Raw genomic sequence first — 19,255 nt, 5'->3', positions numbered from 1 at the left:
AGAATACACAGAGCAACAGACGTTCTTATTTCAAAGACATCTCTTAATTATTCATGTTAAATCCAACTCCACTATTATTAATGGGACATTTAAAATTGATTTGAGAAACAGAGAAAGCCATCACATTTTCAAGGTTACCACACAAGCTTATAACAATTATACAGAGCAGGACAAATTGACAAATCACCATAGATCAAAATGGTCAGAACTTATCATAACCAGACAAGCTTGTCTGCATGACTGCAAATCAATAGTAAAGAGGCAGAAAAAAGAAAGGAAATAATATTACCTGTGTAAGAAGAGAATTACATAGCATTTCATTTGCATGTCTTCTATTATTGCAATGAGGGAAAACACAAGTACACATAGTTAATATAATTGCAGTCATGGAAACAGAGCAGTACATTTTCATTCTCACAACAAGACAGCAACAGTGGAAAAAAAAAAGAGGACAGAACAAAGTATTTATAAGAAAACAGGAAGGATTCCTGTAAGTCTGGAGCTAAGTACTATTGTAGTGACACTGCACATCAAGAAATAATGAATGTTTACAAATCAGAAGTCCATATATCCATTCATCTGCAGAACCACACACCCTAATAAGCATGCCAAAGTACTGTTGTTGAAAGGCATCTCATGAGAAATATTACTTACAATTGCCCATATAGGCAAAAATATCTCTAATATCTTCTTTAATCACATGCACAGCAGTAAATCATTGGTCCAGAAGCCATGCAAGCCCACAGTTCATCCACCAAGAGTCTTAAGTTGCTAGGCACTATTATTCAAATCAAGAGGTTTTGTGCTTGCATTTTTCCTAAGGACAGGTGCACATGTTAAAGCTTTCAAACTAAGCCACTTGAAGAAAAGATGTAGCTTTGAAAAACACAAGTTAAAAAAATAGGTCAAGACTGCCATGGCATAGGAAGCTGCCTAATCACAAAGGCGATTAAGAGAAAAAATATTAGTACTATGAAGTCTAGACAAAAGAATAAAAAAGGAGGAAAGTCATTTGTCAAATTACATGAATCTTTGACAAAACACTACCCTGCATTGATAAATACATGCATACAGGTTATACATGTGTACCCACAAGACCTGTAGAAATGCATCCTGAAACTTAAGTTTAGAAATACACCTGCCCTTGAAAGAAATGCTCTAGCTTTATACAGCAGTTCTCAAGATAGTTATTTGAAATTTGCAACAGGGTAGAACTGGCATCAATTCGTATTGTTGCATAGCAATCTTAAACCGGACACTGAGGATGTTACATAAGTCAAAGGCTTTTAGCAAAGGTATTTGAAGTTTTCTACAGTAAAGGAGTAACACAGCCTTCCTACTTCCATCCTAGTAAGTGCTAAGCAGACAGTTCAGATGACTCCATTTCATTTTTCTAGCTCATATGGACTAGTAATGTCTGACAAACACTGTCCTTGATTTAATACACACACTATTTGTTTCTCCCATGGATTTCAGCCAACCTGACACAGATTTAGATTCTTTTCACAGGCAGAGCTCTTCTGGGCAGCAAAGTGGTGACCTGTTCACTTGGCCCAGTACATTGCCTAACCTTTATGACCCTGTACAGACAAAACCTCCAGTCTCCAATAGACAAAGCACCTTAAGCCACCACAGGCATGGGTAGCAAACACACTACTGGCTCTGCTAGGCAATGAAACTCTGGCCTGCAAGGCATAGTGTACAAAACAAACATTAAAAGCTCTGTCTTCCCCACTTCTTGAAGTATACAATCTCTGCCATAAGCAGCTTCTTGATACCAACTTCCACTGCTTTTTTTGGACCACCTTTTCACAATTCAGGAAGCACAAATGCTAACCAGTCACAAGAGTTGTCAGGTAAAAAGCCAATGCATATGGGAACAGCATGGGAATCATACAAAATGTTTCTCAAAAATGTAATATCCACTGAACCACAATGAAGGAACCTCACAATTTGCTTACAAGTAACAAAGCCATGCACAACAATGGTCAAGAAACACTCCCACCAGTAAGTTTACATTAGCTCTGCATGTCCGTAGAACCACCTGCACAAAGCTCTTCACAGATCAGACAGAAGGTGACACAAGTTGTTCCCTGGTTTACCTTGTCCTTCTCAAACTTAGCAACCATTTACAAACATGTGATCAACCATTTCCATATACATTGTTTGCCCATTTCTTTCAGACAATACATTGTTGGGATTTTTAATTCCACCAAGAATGTTAATCTAGCTTCAAAGGTAAAGAGAAATAGCACTGGGTGCTTTGTTCTCCCCCAGTCATGTCAAACAGTAGCTGTTAAAAAGGCACAAAAGATGTATACAACCAGGTTTCACTAGAAATTCCAAAAAGATTAATTATCTTTTTCCAAAATTGAATGCTTTTTGCTCATCATGTTTATGCTTCTATCCCAAGGAGTGGATTTTGGCAGAAGGTAATGGTTGGCTCTTTTTGTGTCAACAGAGCATCAGAATATTGTCAAGGCTGCATTCAGGAAAGAATATTCCAGATAAAGGCCACATTTGTAACCAATTGCTATAATTTTCAGATAATTTTATGCACATATCAAGTCATTTTCTTGGAGGAAATACACCACAATCCACAACCTTTAATGAAAGCACAAATTCTATCACATACATACAAGACATCAAAATATACTGAAGATTTATAATCTTGCAAACTGGTATTTTTCATACTAGGTTTACAAAATAGTAATTCAGCTGACTTTTTGTGTATTTCATTTTTAACAATAGCATCACAAGGGACCTCTGTGGCAATCAGTAAAGTGGAAGTTCATTTGTGTTTCTTTAAATTAAGAAGAAAATTGGTCCCATTATCACTAACTGCAACACAGAGTCACCATGCATCAAGGTTATGGTCCTTTCCAGGAAGCAGGAAAGGAGCATAACCTCAACTGTAGGAGTAAGACTCCTACTTGCTGCTAACATCAGCTAGATAAGCAGCCACACTGACTCTGGAATAATGACTGTGCAAACCAATCACACATTTGCTTTCGTCTCACTCTTTTCTCACCCAGACCCAAAAAAAACCAAACAAACAAACCAACCACACACCAAAAAAAACCCAACCAAAACCACAACAGAGTCACTGGGACCATGGGCCAATCCTCCCAAATTATTCAGCATGTTAAGAGACCCAACTCAGCACTCCCATCTCCCCACCAAAACAGCTGCTCTCAAGGTCTGCAAGCAAGGAAAGAAAAATGGCAATTTCAGAAAAGTATATCTTTCAATTACAGGTCAACCAAAAGGCTCACCTTAGTCTCAGGCCTATCTCCTTCCCACAGTCCAAAGACCTGCTTTAGGTAACAGAGGTGATAGAGCTTCTCAGAAAAGGGCAGCATTAATTTTAAAAACTAGGAAACATTAAGCAAGCCAACCTAAATACAGAGGTCACTAGCAAATTCTTCTAAAGCAGGACAGGAACAAACTGCTCTTCAATTCTGCATAGCATCTGGCAAAGGACACTAGCAATTTTTTTTTAAATGCAGCAATAGATTTTAACTTCACCTTAACATTTATGACAATACTGAATATTATACAATTATTTTTTGAAGGAGGGAAATTACATGAAAATATATTAGAATGCATAAACTAAAAGTACCAACTTATTTGCTGATTCTAAGGCTATATCCACTCACATAAACTCACATTGTTATTCTATATAATAATGTTATCAGCATTATCATAAAATCATCAAAAGATTCCATGTTCAAATACCAATCTTTACGAAATTGATCTTAAATTTATAAAACCTTTGACAAACTCACTCATATAAATGAGTATAAATGCCACAGATCTCTTTTCTGTCAGCCAATAACAGCAACAAAGTAGATACACAAAGGACTGAACGCACCAATTTGTTTACTGAATCACAATGAACAACATGCCAGATATTCACCCATTGACTGTTTTTTGGAAATTTTGTTTTGGAAACAAAGGATCATTTATTGTGTCTTCCTTGCCCATTTTAATGGAGAACAAAATTAAGTTTCTGAAAAAATAAAATAAAGCCCATCAATTTTCAATACTCTAAGTATCTACCAAATTCTTCAAAAGTACTGTCTAAAGCTGTATCCTACTCCATGAATCATTCAGACAATAATGAACAAAAAGACATGCTTCTGTTCAAATCACACACAGTGAGATTACATGTGAATTGATCCTTCATGTGTTAATTGAAGACAAAGCTTTGCTTTCAACTCATTACTGTTCTTACAGATTGGAAAGTTTAAAAAGTTTAATGTCCTTCTCAGTTTCCCAATTTAAGAAGTTTGTTTTAAAAGTACAGGAAATAAGCCCAAGTTTCATAAGCTCCATCACTACTTTCAGTGCAAAAGAACAAAATCATGTGTATATATAAAGAAAAGGATAAGGAGAAAGAAAACAGAACAAAAATGTCTTTTGCAACTTCATAACAGTTTAACAACAGTTACAGTCTTCAATAAAGAAAAGAAACAGCAGGCAAGTTTTCCTCCTAACTATATTAATCAGAGTGTCTTGAAAAAAATATAAGCAGCCCTAGGGATAAAAAGATAGATCATTTTACCAGTTCTCACTAGGGGTTTGATCTTCTAGAGCCACTGACATCAAGGGAAGCATGATTATGTCTTAATTGAGACTTTAAATAGTGCATTTCAGAAAACAAAATCACATTACCTTGTTTTATTATATTTTTAGATAACTGAACACATGGGGTTTCTGAAACATAATTAAAGCTATTTTGAGACTGCAGCACCAACCAAAAACTCAAACACGTTTTTAGTCACCACATTATTTCAGGAAATTGTTCAGAAACATTCCTAGGATCTGAGTGAAAAGAGAAATAGGAGGGTGGAGAGGATCTACAAGAATGTTTGTAGTTTCTCCATTTCTGCTTAATCCTGCCAAAAAAATTTTTCTCAACTGTTACACTACCAATATTCTAACTAACATTACCACACCATTTACATTTTATTGTTAATAACAACCACACCATTGCATAATGTGTCTGGTTCAGAGTAATAACTACCAAAATTCCAAGTTCAGCAGCAAAACAAATCAAAATAGCATAAGCGAACACTTCCATTTCATTTTTTTGTTGTTGTTGTTGTTACTAAAAAACCAGGAACTGCCTACTAAAGCCAGTTATCCTGTTGGTCTAATCCACTGAGAACACAGTTTGTTCTAAATTAAGCCAGGAATCTTCCTTGTAAAAAGAACCTCTGGTACACGAAGCAGAACAGTGATAAAAGAAAGCTGCTAAACTGCATGAAAATAACATGTAAGAGATTACCCCAGATTTGGTAAATCCTGGCAAACACCAAGTGTTTAGAATTCCTTTCAACTTCAACATCACCAGCACCCAGCAGGGTGTACTCAGCATCCCACAGAACCTGCACTTGTTTTTGTCTAGGAGCTTAAAAAAAAAATCACAGCAACTCAAGTATGAAATTTTTAGATTTAATTCTCAAATAGTCTCCTTAATAAGCAGGTGGTATTCTCTAACACCAAATAATCAACTAAATAGTAAGGGTCTGTATTACAAGTAGAACTCAAACCTAAAGGAGCATAGTCAAGCAAGGTACATGGAAGACCAGTTCCACAAATGCTAAGGACAAAAGAACCACCATTTAAGAATCACATTTTTCATCTAAGTTTTTTATCCTGATTCAAAAAGGTGCCAATGTTTCTCAACAGGACAAACAAATTTCTCTTGCTGCCTGTAAAACAAGGTATTTCTTCAGCTACACAGTTCATTTACTCCATGACAAAGTCGGAAGCCACAATGGCTTTTTACTTTGAACTTCAATGTAGTATGTACTTGTCCTTATTCTGAGCAAAACCAGTAGACAATAATACATGATCTGCAGTGACTACACATACAGCATCCACCCAGGACTTTGCTTAAACATTGTGCATGCAACTTCCTCTTAGTACTCCCCACATTTAAGCAGCTGCATGAAAGCTTTTGGAAAAAAAAATAAAATCAGAACATATAATCAGTTCATTATATACAAAAACTTTACTGAAGTAAAGGGGTTTTGAACAATAATTTTTATAAATTCAGACAAAGTGAAAACAGCACCCTTTTGACTCTTTGGTCCTTTCAGAGAATGCAGCTCCATGATACAATACCACCAGCAGAGAAGCCAATTTTTAAACAGCTTTCAATTCCCATCTCAAAGTACAGTTCAGCACCTTCTCAGGGCTGTTGATACAGCTGTTCACCAGCTGTGCTACGAATCACCAAGATGATCACTTAAAGCCTGATACTTTTAACCTAGATCATTTCAGTGACCCAGTTTTACAGAGCAGTCTCATAAACAGTCCAAGCATAAGCGAAAATCCTGAAAGGTTTTTACATCCTGGGTAAAGTTCTTACAAATAGACTTCTCCCAAAAAAAAACCTCAGCCTGCAATTACATCCTCAAAATGCAAGGAATTCACATGTACAGAAAGCATACTGAAATCCCCTATGTTCAAGTATCTTTTAGATTTGCCTTGAGTTGGTAGCTTGATTCCTTAGATGCCTTGAAACAAGTATGTGCCATCTAGTGCATCAGTCAAAAACAAGTAAATAAAAATAACTTACCAAACGTCTAGCAAATTCTTTATTTTCTGAAAGAAATCCATATCCTGGGTGTACCTTGGAAGACAAAAGAAAAAATTCAAGCTGATTGAGTTCTGAAACCAGACACCAAAGTCACCAGCATGTTTTCAGATACCGGGAATGTTGAAGTAGACAACTAAGCATTTAAATAGGTTGAATACTTTAAGAAACTGTTAACACACCAATTTTTCTGTCCTAACTCAAGTTGTTGAGCTATCATTTCTGAAACAAACTTTCCTTATTTAACTAGGGAGAACAGGGTTACTTGCAGAGCAAACGGAGCTGTTTGCAGAGCAAACAGACATTCCTTTTGGAGATTTGCCTTTTGCTCTTTTTAGCTCCATTGCAGATTTCCTCAAATATGCTCATCCACACTCTCCTCAGTAACCACTATAAGGTACTCTGTATGCCAAAATATTTCCAGCACTAACCACAACAATGGTGCACAGGTCCACAGTCATAAGCCCCCCACCTCTAGTGACCCCAGCTAGAGAACATAATATACTCTCTTCATTAGTCCAAGTCAAGTATCCCGTGTGCCTCATTTGCTACTCACACCCCAATATACATTCAGCCTAATGACTTGAGAGGAGCATGAGAAAGTTTTGATTTTCCTTTTGCAAGTCACATAAGATTCTTGATCTAATATACTCTGACAGATAAGGCATAAGCCATTTTATTCACCTCTTTTAAAGAGCCAATAACTGCGTTTCATATTCAGAAACTCAAAGGGAAGAAAATACTGGTTTTATTTCTGGCCCCTAAAAGCACTGTACCAAAACATCATGTTAGAAAGAAATTAGAGTGCTGATCCAACTGTTCAAGGGTAGTTAGTGTTGCTGATATATACACATCAAATTTCATTTTAACAAATGCCCTGTGTACAGTAGCTCTGAATAATACATTTATTTCAGTGACAGAACAAAGAACATTAGGAATATGAACATGACTACATATTAGTTTTACCTACTGATTCCTATTAAGCTTTGAATCCCTGGCCAACTTGGAGGGGAAAAAGGCAGACATGCCCACATTTACACAAATAAGCTAATGTGCATTTTGTAAACCTTCTGAAACAAAAGCAATTATGGGATGCACCATTTACCTTCCTGCAAGTAGAATATAGAAAGTGATTCAAGTGAAGTTTAAGCAAAAGCCTTTTTGGACACACTTTGTAAAACATTCAAAAAAGCCATTATGGCATATAAAGGGTTAGCACTCAAAACTAATTGGGATTTTTTTTTCCCCCAGCAAATTTGGAAATGAACTGAAGCTGCTCCCTGGTGTGAAAGCTGAATCCAGCAGCCACCTGCAGGATCAGCGACCAGTGCTGCCAGATGCTACAAAGCCTTTGATTTCCAGTAGCTATTTCAGACACATTTAACTCATGTGACATGAACTAACTGGAATAGCATATTCAATCACTCCCCCACAACACACCTTTAAAAAAAAAAAAAAGAAATACAAACTCTGGCTTTTCTGCTTTCTATATATGAAACAGCTGCAGCAGATAGACACATTCAGACTCACAGCTTGGGCCCTGGTTTTCCTAATGACTTCCATGATGGCATCCATGTTGAGGTAGCTTTTGCTGGTGGGAGCTGGGCCAACACAGACAGCTTCATCAGCCATTTTCACGTGAACCTGAAGAGGAAATATTCTGCATTAACAGATGCTCCCAGCAAAAATAATTAACATCACCCAGTTACATGCACACAAATCTGATTCTGTCAAAGATCATTTACATACCATAGCCACTCCAAAATACACACTGAAATTACCAACACTGGCATACAAGTACTTACACAGTAAATCTCATTTCATTTAACTCTGAGCTTAAGTCACTGTCAAAATGTTTTATTGTTCTAATACATTATTTTGAATTTGATTAAATAAAATCAAGACAAATATAATTTCACCTTCCTAAACTGATGATCTATATGTAAATTCAGACTAAAAACTACTTTGTTACTTGTAACTAGGGTAGTCTAATATCTTAATACTTAATAACAAACATTCATGACCAGTTCTAAGCAGGCTCCCCAGGAAGTTTGGGATAATTAGAGTGAATTGAATGAAGGGATGCAATGAGTGTCCCTGCACAGCATCAGGTCAGCACCATGCACAAATTAAAGCCTATGACTAAAGAGTTCAATATCACTACACGTGAACCAGAAAATCTTGAGAATTATTTAAGCAGGCTCATGTTTGATTTCTAATCCATTGTATCCTCATTTATATGCATTTGCCAAATATTTTTTAGTCAAAAGAGGGACAAACATCTCCAACATTTTACCAAGAATACTAAAATAACTAGGTTTGGAGTTAGAAGTCTTCTTACATCTCATAAAAATGCTTATCTTTAAGTTTAAAAAGTTTAATTAGATTGGTCTTCAACATGTTTTTGGAGTTCAGAATACTTTTCTTTCAAGTAAGATACACATATAACCATGAAATCAAACAACCAGTTTTTCATAGTTCTGCTTTTTGTAAGCTCCCTTTCAGTATATATTTAAGAAAGCATGCCATTATTTAAACTGTGTAAGATTGTTAGCTGTCAGTAAGATATATATATAGAATGACAATTTGACATTTCCAATGCTTCCCAATTTTTAAAACTATTTGATACCTTCAGCATTTGAAACTGGAAATATATTGTCTAAAATCAGTGCTCTTTTAGAAAATTAGTATTAACATTTGAGAAATATAACACTCTGAGATGAGTTCAGTTGGCCAGAGCATGATGCAAATAAAACCAAGCTTGTAGTTTTAGTCCCTGTATGGATCATTCACTTAAGAGCTGGACTCCAACAATCCTTGCGGGTCCCTTCCAACTCAAGATATTCTGTGATTCTGCACAATATTTTTGGTTAAATATCAGTAAATTTTGTTCCTTGTGAAAAGGAATTTTATTTGCAAGTAGTATAAGGGCTTTCAAGTGTGTCAAATGAGTTGGAAGTTATATAGTCTGGATACACTATTGGCTCATTCAGAAGAAACAGCCCAGAAAAAAACAAAAAACATCTACAAACACTGACAAGCAGCAGTGAGAATATTTTGAACAATACAATGAGAAATAAATAGCAGGTAAATATAACAAATGTAAAAAACAGTAAAGAGCCACTTATTAAGCATTTTCATTTTTTCTTCAGTTTTATTGACCTTTTCTGAACTTAGGAAATGTTAATGCTACCAACAAGAAAAATATTAACTTGCCACCTAATTCCATGTTTCTTTCTGGAGGCATCTCAAATAGCTTCTGAATTTGCTATATTCTCAAGTATATGAGAGTTTACATAACCTCCTGAAATCACCACACATTTCACATTTTAAATATTGCTTCTCTAAAGTCACAACTGTTTTGTTTTATCCCTACAGCATTGGTCTCACAATATAAACAGAGCAAAAAAAAAAAAAAAAAAAAAAAAAAAAAATCTTAGAGCAGTAGCACAGACAATCATGCAGAAGGTTTTGGTGCTTTCCAGTACACCTTAGCAACTAAGCAATCTGTTTTGATCAAATGCTATCAACATCAGCCTGTGTCATCCTTCCTGCAGCACTAAGTTGAAGAAACAGCACCTTTATCTCCATGATCAGTTTATATGCTTAAAGTTGTTCTAAATCCTAATGTGGTTTATAGTTCTAAACAAAGTCATTCAAGCTTAAGTTTAATTAAGAATGTATGTTTTACAAAACCAAAAGCTTCCTTATAGAAAAGGACTAAATATTGCAAGCTATTTCTTGGTATTAAGATGAAAACCCCACACACACCCACTTTCTGTGCTAAGAAACCAACAGAATCCCATTAGTACAAAAAGTAGCCATAGAAGACACTCCAAACCAATTGATTTTATACCTATAAACAGTCTTGTGCACTTTTCCCCAATATTCTCCCACTCCTTTCTGAGTTGCTATTCAACTCTTTGGAGTTTCAACTCTTCCTTTCCCACATTACCCTATTACCTGGTAAACCCATTTCTCCTTGTTCACCTTACTGCAAGCTGTTGGTGCCTTCTTTAGTTCAGTGCCAGTTCAGCCTTGAATGCACCAGGCAACTCTCTCTCTCAAAAAAAGAAAAAAAAAAAAAAAAAAAAAGAGGTCTCCATTCCACCTCCACTAGTTCAAAACCTTCAGGTTTTCAGGATTCAGTGACAGCTTTGAAGATTTTCAGGATCCAGCCCCATCTAGGGGGCTTCTCATATCTACTTTTATTATGCGTTCATATGTACTTTTATTGTGAGCAAACTAACACAACAACCTGGAAATCTGCTACTTAGTAATTCATAATGACAATTACCTTAGCATTTAGGTTTCTTTGACATAGCACTGTAGTTCATGAAGAATGAATATTGCAACACATATACATCATAGATTTTTTTAGTACAGTACAAATGCAATTACTAGCAAACATAATAACAAAAGCCATCATTTTAATCTACATGACAACTGAAACTTTCAGCCTAGTACCAAGCACTGCCTACTTCACACAGTAATTCCCTAAACCCTTACCTCTGCAGAAGCTAACTTATAATGCAATCTTCCTAGACACTACAAAGAATCCAGGAACTCCCCTCCTTCAACCACGACAAATTTCAAATATATTGATTTTCAAATTCAAGGATTGCTTAAGTACTTGACTTAAATCACACAATCCTAGGTATTCAAAACCCGCCCCTAACAGTTAAAATCTCAGAGGTGTAATTCATCCCTTTTCTGTTTTAGTTTACAAATAAACCAATGTCAACAAAACAAAAGAAGCATGTCCCAGGAGGTTCCTGGAAAAAATGCAATTCCTTCATAAATATATGAATTGACCCTGTAATCTCAAGCATGAATGGATAACAAAGGCTGGAAAACAGTTGAAACTAAGGGCTTAATGGTTTATACTGCAGGTTTTAATCATATTGGGCTACCTGGACCTCAAGAGAGAAGTCTCAAGCAGCTACCAAGGAGTTATGTTAGAGAATACAAACTACTGGAAATCACAGAAAGATATCGTGTGTGTAAAACAAGTTTAACTTCTGCAAAATTTTTATACTTAAGTAGTCTAGTTCACACTGATTATATTTCAAAATCACAAAACCAAACCCTACTAAATCTTCATTTTATAGAACCTCAATGTAATTCAAAAACAGACTAAATACTGTCACCTTTGGAAATATAAACCAATCGTAAACAGCCAACTGGCTCATCACACTCCTGTATCAATGAGAAATAAGCTACTAATAATAAAACTGGATTTAACAAGGAGTCCCAGCAGAACAACATTAGAATGAATACTATTAAATGCTGTAACTATTTTTGGATTAAGATACAAAGTCAACTGGAAATAATGTGAAGTAGAACAATTATCTTATTACACAACAACAAGCTTATTTCAGAAGCAAACAGCATAGAAGTGGCCGCTGGCTACAAAACTAGTTTAGGTCCAGGAGCCACCTTCACAGCAAGGCACCTATATCATCAAATAGTGCCACATCTTTACACAGGAACAGCTTCATGTTTTTCAGCAAATAGGTAAGTAAAGCAAGGAGTCCTTTGGGGATGACTTGCCAGTCAGTTTCAGCCTGGACTGGTTTCAAGCACCAGTCTAGGCTGCAGCAGCTCTCAGGGCACAGAATGCAGTAAGAGGGGGTACAGTAGGAGCAACTGGGTTTGGAGATCATTCTACATTTCAGTTTTTCAGGAGTATTTATAAGCCAGGTTTGGTGCCAGGGGCTGGCATTATACTCCAGAAGACAAATACGTCCATAACCCAAAGTTTTGGATATGAACACCACAAAAACAGTCAATATCTGCCTTGCAGACAAGCCAATTTAAAAGGACTGCGCTGAATCAGAGCTAGTACGTACCCAAATTACCTTAATTATGTTAGCTCTCCTTTATCCTGGAGAGTGACACATGTTCATTTGACAGTCGCATGCTCTCTTGCATAGCCATACTCTGAATTTACTGAATTATCCTCATAAATAAGCCTGTATCTCAAATAATTTCCAGAAATCAAACTTAATAACTTGCTACCTAAAATATACATAAGTCTCCCAGAGGCATTCTGTTTAACACAGCAGTATCAAGGTAACCTTCTCCATAGCCACTCAGCTGCTGCAGACCACTAGTTGGAATCTACATTTTAAACAAATTACATTTAAATACACATCTCTCAACATTTAAACATAGAAAAGTTCTCAGTATGAACAAAGAATGTATTAAAATAATATTTTAAGACAAAAAAATAAACCACTTTCAGTGCATATACAGTCTATAAAACAAAGACAACAAGAAAATGTACAGATCTCTAGCATTATAATTATTCAGCAGCTCAAGTCTGTTACCTTCTTCTCTGGTTCATGACAAAAAGTGCTTTTCTCCCCAGTTTGTTTCACAATTGATCATTCTCATTTACTAACTCCAAAAAGTAAAGGTTGACTTTGTCAACAAAGAAAAATGTATTTACATGCATTTCCTAATAGTGTTTAATATCATCTGCATAGTTTCCACAGATGATTTTATATACTTCAGCAGCGTCTGAGGCTTATCATGTGACAGATGTAATTTACTTCAGTGTAAATATCTAATTAACACATACACACACACACTCCCCTTTTCCTCCATCTCTGAAGCGGCAAATGTCTGGGATTCCCCAGTGTCCCAGTTTTTCAGAGTAGGTCAGCCTACACATCACCAGGTCTCAACAGAAGTTGATATTCACACAGCAGAGACAGTTATACTGAGTTGCAGGCTGCATTTTCCCCCTAATTGTTCTGTGCTGTTTCAGAATTTATATTATAGGGAAACTGTTATAGCTGCATATACAGTGCTAATCAAACCAAAGAAGCAATTAAAACAACCTCAGAGAAGCGAACACTTTTGTTTGGTACACTAGATAAGATTGAGCATTGTTCAGACAAAGAAATCTAATCAAACAAGTCATTCTCCTTTTATAGTTCAAATCAATATTACACATTGGAACAACATCCGTTGGTGTAAGTGGATTCACTTAATTGGTCCAAACTGCATAATACCTCTCAGCAAGACAAATCACAATTAGCTCAACCCATAAAATAGGGCTAATGAATAAATCCTTTGTAAGTTAGCTAAAAAAAACCAACCACCTCAAATTTTGCCAGCACCATTGCCAAAAGAGACAGACAAAACAGAACAAAAAGCCTGTGGCATTGAACAGTTAAAAAAAAAAAAATCAAACAGATGCAAAAGATGTTCAAATTCACTGCTTGCCAAAAACACATCTTCCATCTGACCTAAGTGTCTTTAGCAGCTTTGCATTAAATACACACACCAGTAATAAAGTATGAGCACACAGTGTGCAGTATTCATACAGCCTTTAAAGTGCTATCTGCAAAGAAATATTGCCACACCATTGCAGCATTTAACCCTAACACAAAATAATGGAAACATGTCTAAAGCACACAAAAAACAAAGCTGTGAAAGACAAATACCATAACTATCCTATATTTCCCACATTTAATTTTACTCAGTATTCCAAAAACCTAAAAAAAAAGTTCATGCAAATAAACAGGTCAACCTGCAGAGTCAACATAAATAATTTCTCTGCGAGCCTATTTTAAACTATATTAATTTAATGGCCCACAAATAGACAAGGATTCTGAAAAACAATTATTCAGTGGCCTCCAAACATGTTTTGGTGAAGGGCATTTATTTACGTTCCACTCCAAGTCTACAGTGACCCTCAAAACAGCCCATCCATTAGCATCTACAGGATTAGATCCCAGGTTCATGGACACCAGCTGAGAAAAATAAATTTAAAAATATAACACCCTTTACTTTCTAGTCTTACCCTTCAAGTTTGCCAGCTGGTCAAAAAATGAAGACAGTAAACAAGCTCAGTAAACAAGAGCCTCAAAAATCCATTTTTCAGATAAAATTAAAATTAATGGATCCAGGTTGAACTGAACCATCACTAAAAGACAGGCAACATGAATCAGGTGAAGAAGACTGCATTTTTAACCAGCACCAAGAGAAAGCACATTTCAACACATCAAGATTTTCATCTGTTTGCATTCTTGCTTATACACATGAATTTATTTTTGTAACCTTAAAAAAAAAAGGAAACCTCTATTCTTTCTTCCATTGATTAAGCTCTGGGATGTTGTTTGCTGTTATAAAGACACACAATTTTACTTGCATCATAAAGAGGAAAGGACTCCCCATTGTACCTCCTACTGTGAAAACCAAACCATGCTAAAGCTGCCATAGAGGGATACTCTCAAACTGTGTTCTGCTTGCGGGACAAGCAAGAAAATGCCTCCTGAGTCCTCAAGTTACAGATAAGTCCTAAAAACCTTTTCCTATATGCTTATTGTTTGACAGATAGCCTCAGTAAAGCACCTTCTAGAACAAAGGTGAGAGATTTCTCCATCAGAATTTTATTGCAAGTGTTTACTGTGTTGAACACTCCAAATAGGACACAAGTTTGCTATTGAAAATTTAGCAGAATTAAATATTTGTATCACAACTCCAACCTGTTTTACTCAACACCAACCAGGAACAATCCATTTCTTTGGAAGAATAACTGAAAAAGTAGGTCAATAGTCACCTTGTTCACTAATCTACCTTTGGATAAACTGAACAATTAACAGAAAGAGCAATCAGGAGGGGAAAACCAGAATGGTCCCAATCTTTAACTCCAAGCTACTGCAACAGTGGTAAAACAGATTAACGATCTTGAGGGAAAAGCACTTCCCTTGCCTTCTTACACGGGTGTTTCCCTTGGTGGAAGAGCTACCAAGTTCCTCTGCTCAAGTGTAAATTGGAGGCAGCACATCCACTCAACACAACCTTTGCTGATGTCTGGAGTGCCATGAAGAAAGTCTGCAAGCTTGCAACTGCACTCGTATGTCTGCAGACAATTTTTACTTTGGAACACATCATCTGCAGCAAATCTCCAGGATAAACTGGAGATTTTTAGATCAGAGCATACACTAACAATTTGGGAGGACAATAAATATATTTACCAAATAGCCTCCATCTGTTGTATGAATTAAGCAATTCATCATATGTATTAGAGCAGTCCACTATGCTCTGTGAGGATGCTCAAGTTTCATTCTTGCAGTGTATGTGATTCTGCACTTTCAGTGTTTTAAGAAAAAGAATTAAGTTTTTTGTGATGTTAACAAAATAGTGATGCCCTACAGTGCTTTTAGTAGCCTCCCTGCATTTCAAACACATCTGCACCCACATGTCAGCCTTTCCCTAATAGAATCTCAGCTTCTAAGCACATTAGCAAAGCAATAGGACAGATCTTCCTCATGCTGTTTCTTTTTCCTGCCTCTCCCAAAAACAAGCTCACCAAGGAATGCATTTCATGCATGCTTCTTTGTTTTGCCTTCTAAAGGGGTTAAGACACATAGGAGATGGGAAAACTGGTAGTTAAGCAGGTCTAGCAAACAGTATCACATGGTAGGAAGGGCAGTCATCTACAGAACCTCATATACTAGACATTTAGCTCTTGATTAAGCTAGATATTCCAGAAGACACTTGGGATTCAGAAAAAGTAGGTTAAACTCAGCCACAAACTCAGCCATGTGTTACAAAGTAACACACAGTTTGCACTGGTAACATGCCCCTATTCGGTATTTTCAGCTCTAATTTGGATAGAGTTCCCCTTTCAGACAGATGAACACAGGACACAGCCATTCAGATGTCTACACATGGGTGGACTGCAGAAGTTACTTCCAGCATCCAAAGATCAGGGATTCCTAAAATCAGTTCTAGTGTCAAGAGAATAGATCACAACAACAACAAGGCAAATTCACAGCTACCTGGTATTTCAACTACAAAACTGTATTTAACAGAAAGGTGAAAAGGGAAATGTGGACATCAACTAAATGCAACATATTCTGGATCAGTAGCTGGAAGATTGAAATTTATTTTAAAATTGCAAACGCAAGATGAAGACCTACAGTGAGTAAATGTTCTTCCCAGTGTGGACTAACTTCAGGCCCAAAATGAACCATATACCGAGAGTTACATCAAGTTTCACAATAAGTCTCACTTTAGGCATATACAAAATGCCACTCAAAGGATGATCCCATCCCTAAATGCTCCTCCACACTCAGCTCCGGCAATTACAGTGCTGCTGAGACAGACCAATGAACTGAACAGACACAGTGGAAAAGTAATCTGAGGGGAGGGAAAATTATCCTTCTGTCAGATCAGCAAGTTAAACCATCTCCCAGCTGCATGACCATCAGATCCCATACAGTGAATGAATGAGAGGGGGCAGGAGAGCACTCCTTTCACAAGTAGCTTAGACTTAGAGGAATTTAGACACAAAATGAAGCAAGTTCTACAGTGTCAAATAATCCAAAGAAAATACCAGAAAAAATAGTTTGTCAGTGAACGCAGAATATCTTAAGGATGACAAAATTCCAGAGCAGGTTTCCTGAAACACAGATTTTCCTCATGTCTACGCAATACATTTATGCTCAACAGAAAACATATATACGCATGTGTGTGTGTGTATGTATATACATACATACATACACCCCTTAACCACTTCTAGGTACCCAGTGAGAGGGGTTTTACCACAAAGGCTAAGTACTAAAGCAATACATGTAATTAACAAAAATTACACCATAAAACCTCAGCATTACCATCACGGCAAGCATAATCTTATGCTTTTACAAGAATTAAATACCTAAAAGTGCCTCACAAAATATTCATACTTACTATGTTATTACATTACATTTACAAAAGTAGAGCATTTTTCCTTCAAAATTCCACTAATGTGAACATTCCTATTTCTTAAAAATCATTCTTTGCTTAGTTCTTAAATAAAATTGTTCGTTTTTCAAGAAAATTACTTGTCTGCCAGTGTATGTTAATTGTTCATTATAGCACAACTTAGAAGATAGTTCTCTATCTAAAACCCATTTCTACTCTCAAAAGTCTCCTTTTGAAAGACAACACAGTTTTGAGATTTTAAGACGCAGATGTCAAGATAAAGTCTACAAAAATAGTGCAATGGAGAAAAAGCACCAAGCACTCCCAAAAATGACTGCACAGACAGGCAACCAGCTCAAGTCTGTAAGGACTGTGTATAGTCTAACAAACAGGCAGGAATAGACAAACAAACCTGCACTGTCCAAATACAATTTTTACACAGTTACTACCAACACTGGACAATTCATTCATAGTTGCAGATGACAGACCTTATGTAGCCCCATTCTTTTCCAGATAATCTGACAAAAATATTTTCAACAATTTTTTTTCACTACAGCCCTCAAAGTTCTGCCATGGCTACAACTCAAATTGTAAAAATTTTAATTTAGTGTGACTCTAGAAAAATCCTTTATTTGCTTGGAGGGTTTTAGCTTATTAAGTATTTTCCCTAACATTTCCACCTCCTAGCTTATTTCCTATGATACACACTTCCCTAACTTAAGTAAACTCATGGATAGTGAGCAAAATCTTAGTTTCCATTGCATCCCATTAATCTTAGACAGTATTATTTCAGCAAATCAAGCAGATTTAGTCTAAAAACAGTGCATGTATTAAGGAAATGGGTCTTGATATACAAAAGAGCATTCTTTGCTGGACACTACAAAGTTCTCCCCACCCAAGCACAGATCTTGCTCCAATGAACAGAATGACAGTAAAGTGCTCCCTCACCACCTAGATCCCACCCTTCTATGCCAAGCTATCACTTCTGGGATTCTCTTGCATCATGAAATTCCAAAGTGCCAAGACAAAAGCTCCAGATCTTCACCTTTGAAGATTAAGTAAAAACTAGACAAAATGAGAGGTACCACTATCCAATCAGCTAATTACAGTACCATAAATACATCTGGCCTATACATACAAATTCTATTAATACATATTTTGATCTTTAACATAGCACACTTGGTCAATCTAAATATATCTCATATGGTTAATGAGATAATTACATGCCATACAGGCAACACCTGCACAACACCAAAGGAAAGAAAATCTATTTCTGTAAATTGACAACTGCTTCTATTTAAGAGGCACAAATTTTTTCATTTCTCACAGCATATAGATAATATTCATAGGTTTAGTAAATAACCCAACCTTATCCATAGTTTTATAAGCCATTGGAGTAAATATCCATATAAACAAATTCTTATTTCAAAAAAAGCCTGGAATTAAAAAAAAAATCTGTCCAGGTTGCATAGAATCTACATAGCACAGCAACACACACTCTTACAGAATGGCTCCTTCTAAATCCTCTTTCCTGTTAGCATTTAGGTTTGGGTATTTTCCCCCTCCAACCCACTAAATAAAGTCATATTTCCTGCTGACAGCAAATGATTGGTTTACCTTGAACTCCAGGGGGTTTAACTATCCATCCTTTAAGAAGCTTTGACAGTTTAACCTGCTGAGCTCACAGCACCCAAGGGAGGGTCTTACTTGCAGTTTTACTTCTGCTGCTGCTGACCACTAATACTGACTCTGCAGATAATGGATTTCAATAACAACCTCCTACAGGTTAACACTTTGGGTAGTAGCCATGATACTGCTTTAATTAAGCTAATACATGAAGGTTACAGTTTGGTAGAAAGTTGTATTAAATTTGGCGGTGCTTACAATAGCAGGAAAAATGCACATGTTCACCTGTCCAGTAGCTCTGGGATAAATTTGCCT

At 36.3% G+C, this 19,255-nt stretch overlaps 1 protein-coding gene across 4 annotated transcripts in view; it reads right to left on the bottom strand.

Annotated features, from left to right (window-relative positions):
* Nucleotides 1-19,255, bottom strand: part of PCCA (propionyl-CoA carboxylase subunit alpha) — a 271,230-nt gene that overhangs the window by 225,642 nt on the left and 26,333 nt on the right. For all 4 annotated transcript variants that reach the window (XR_014949358.1, XR_014949359.1, XM_077781501.2 and 1 more), the window contains exons 5-6: nt 8,141-8,254; nt 6,593-6,646 (exon numbers count right to left, since the gene is read on the bottom strand). Coding sequence is in view for 2 of the 4 variants with exons in the window: in XM_077781501.2 (XP_077637627.1) it covers nt 6,593-6,646; nt 8,141-8,254 (168 nt within the window). In the remaining 2 variants the exon portion in view is untranslated. The remainder of the gene's footprint in view (nt 1-6,592; nt 6,647-8,140; nt 8,255-19,255) is intronic.

The sequence above is a fragment of the Lonchura striata genome, chromosome 1, assembly GCF_050655825.1.
Source record: "Lonchura striata isolate lonStrDom1 chromosome 1, ASM5065582v1, whole genome shotgun sequence".
NCBI classification, from domain to species: domain Eukaryota; kingdom Metazoa; phylum Chordata; class Aves; order Passeriformes; family Estrildidae; genus Lonchura; species Lonchura striata.
Note: the sequence above shows the minus strand (reverse complement) of the source record. Positions and strands in the feature narration are given on the sequence as shown.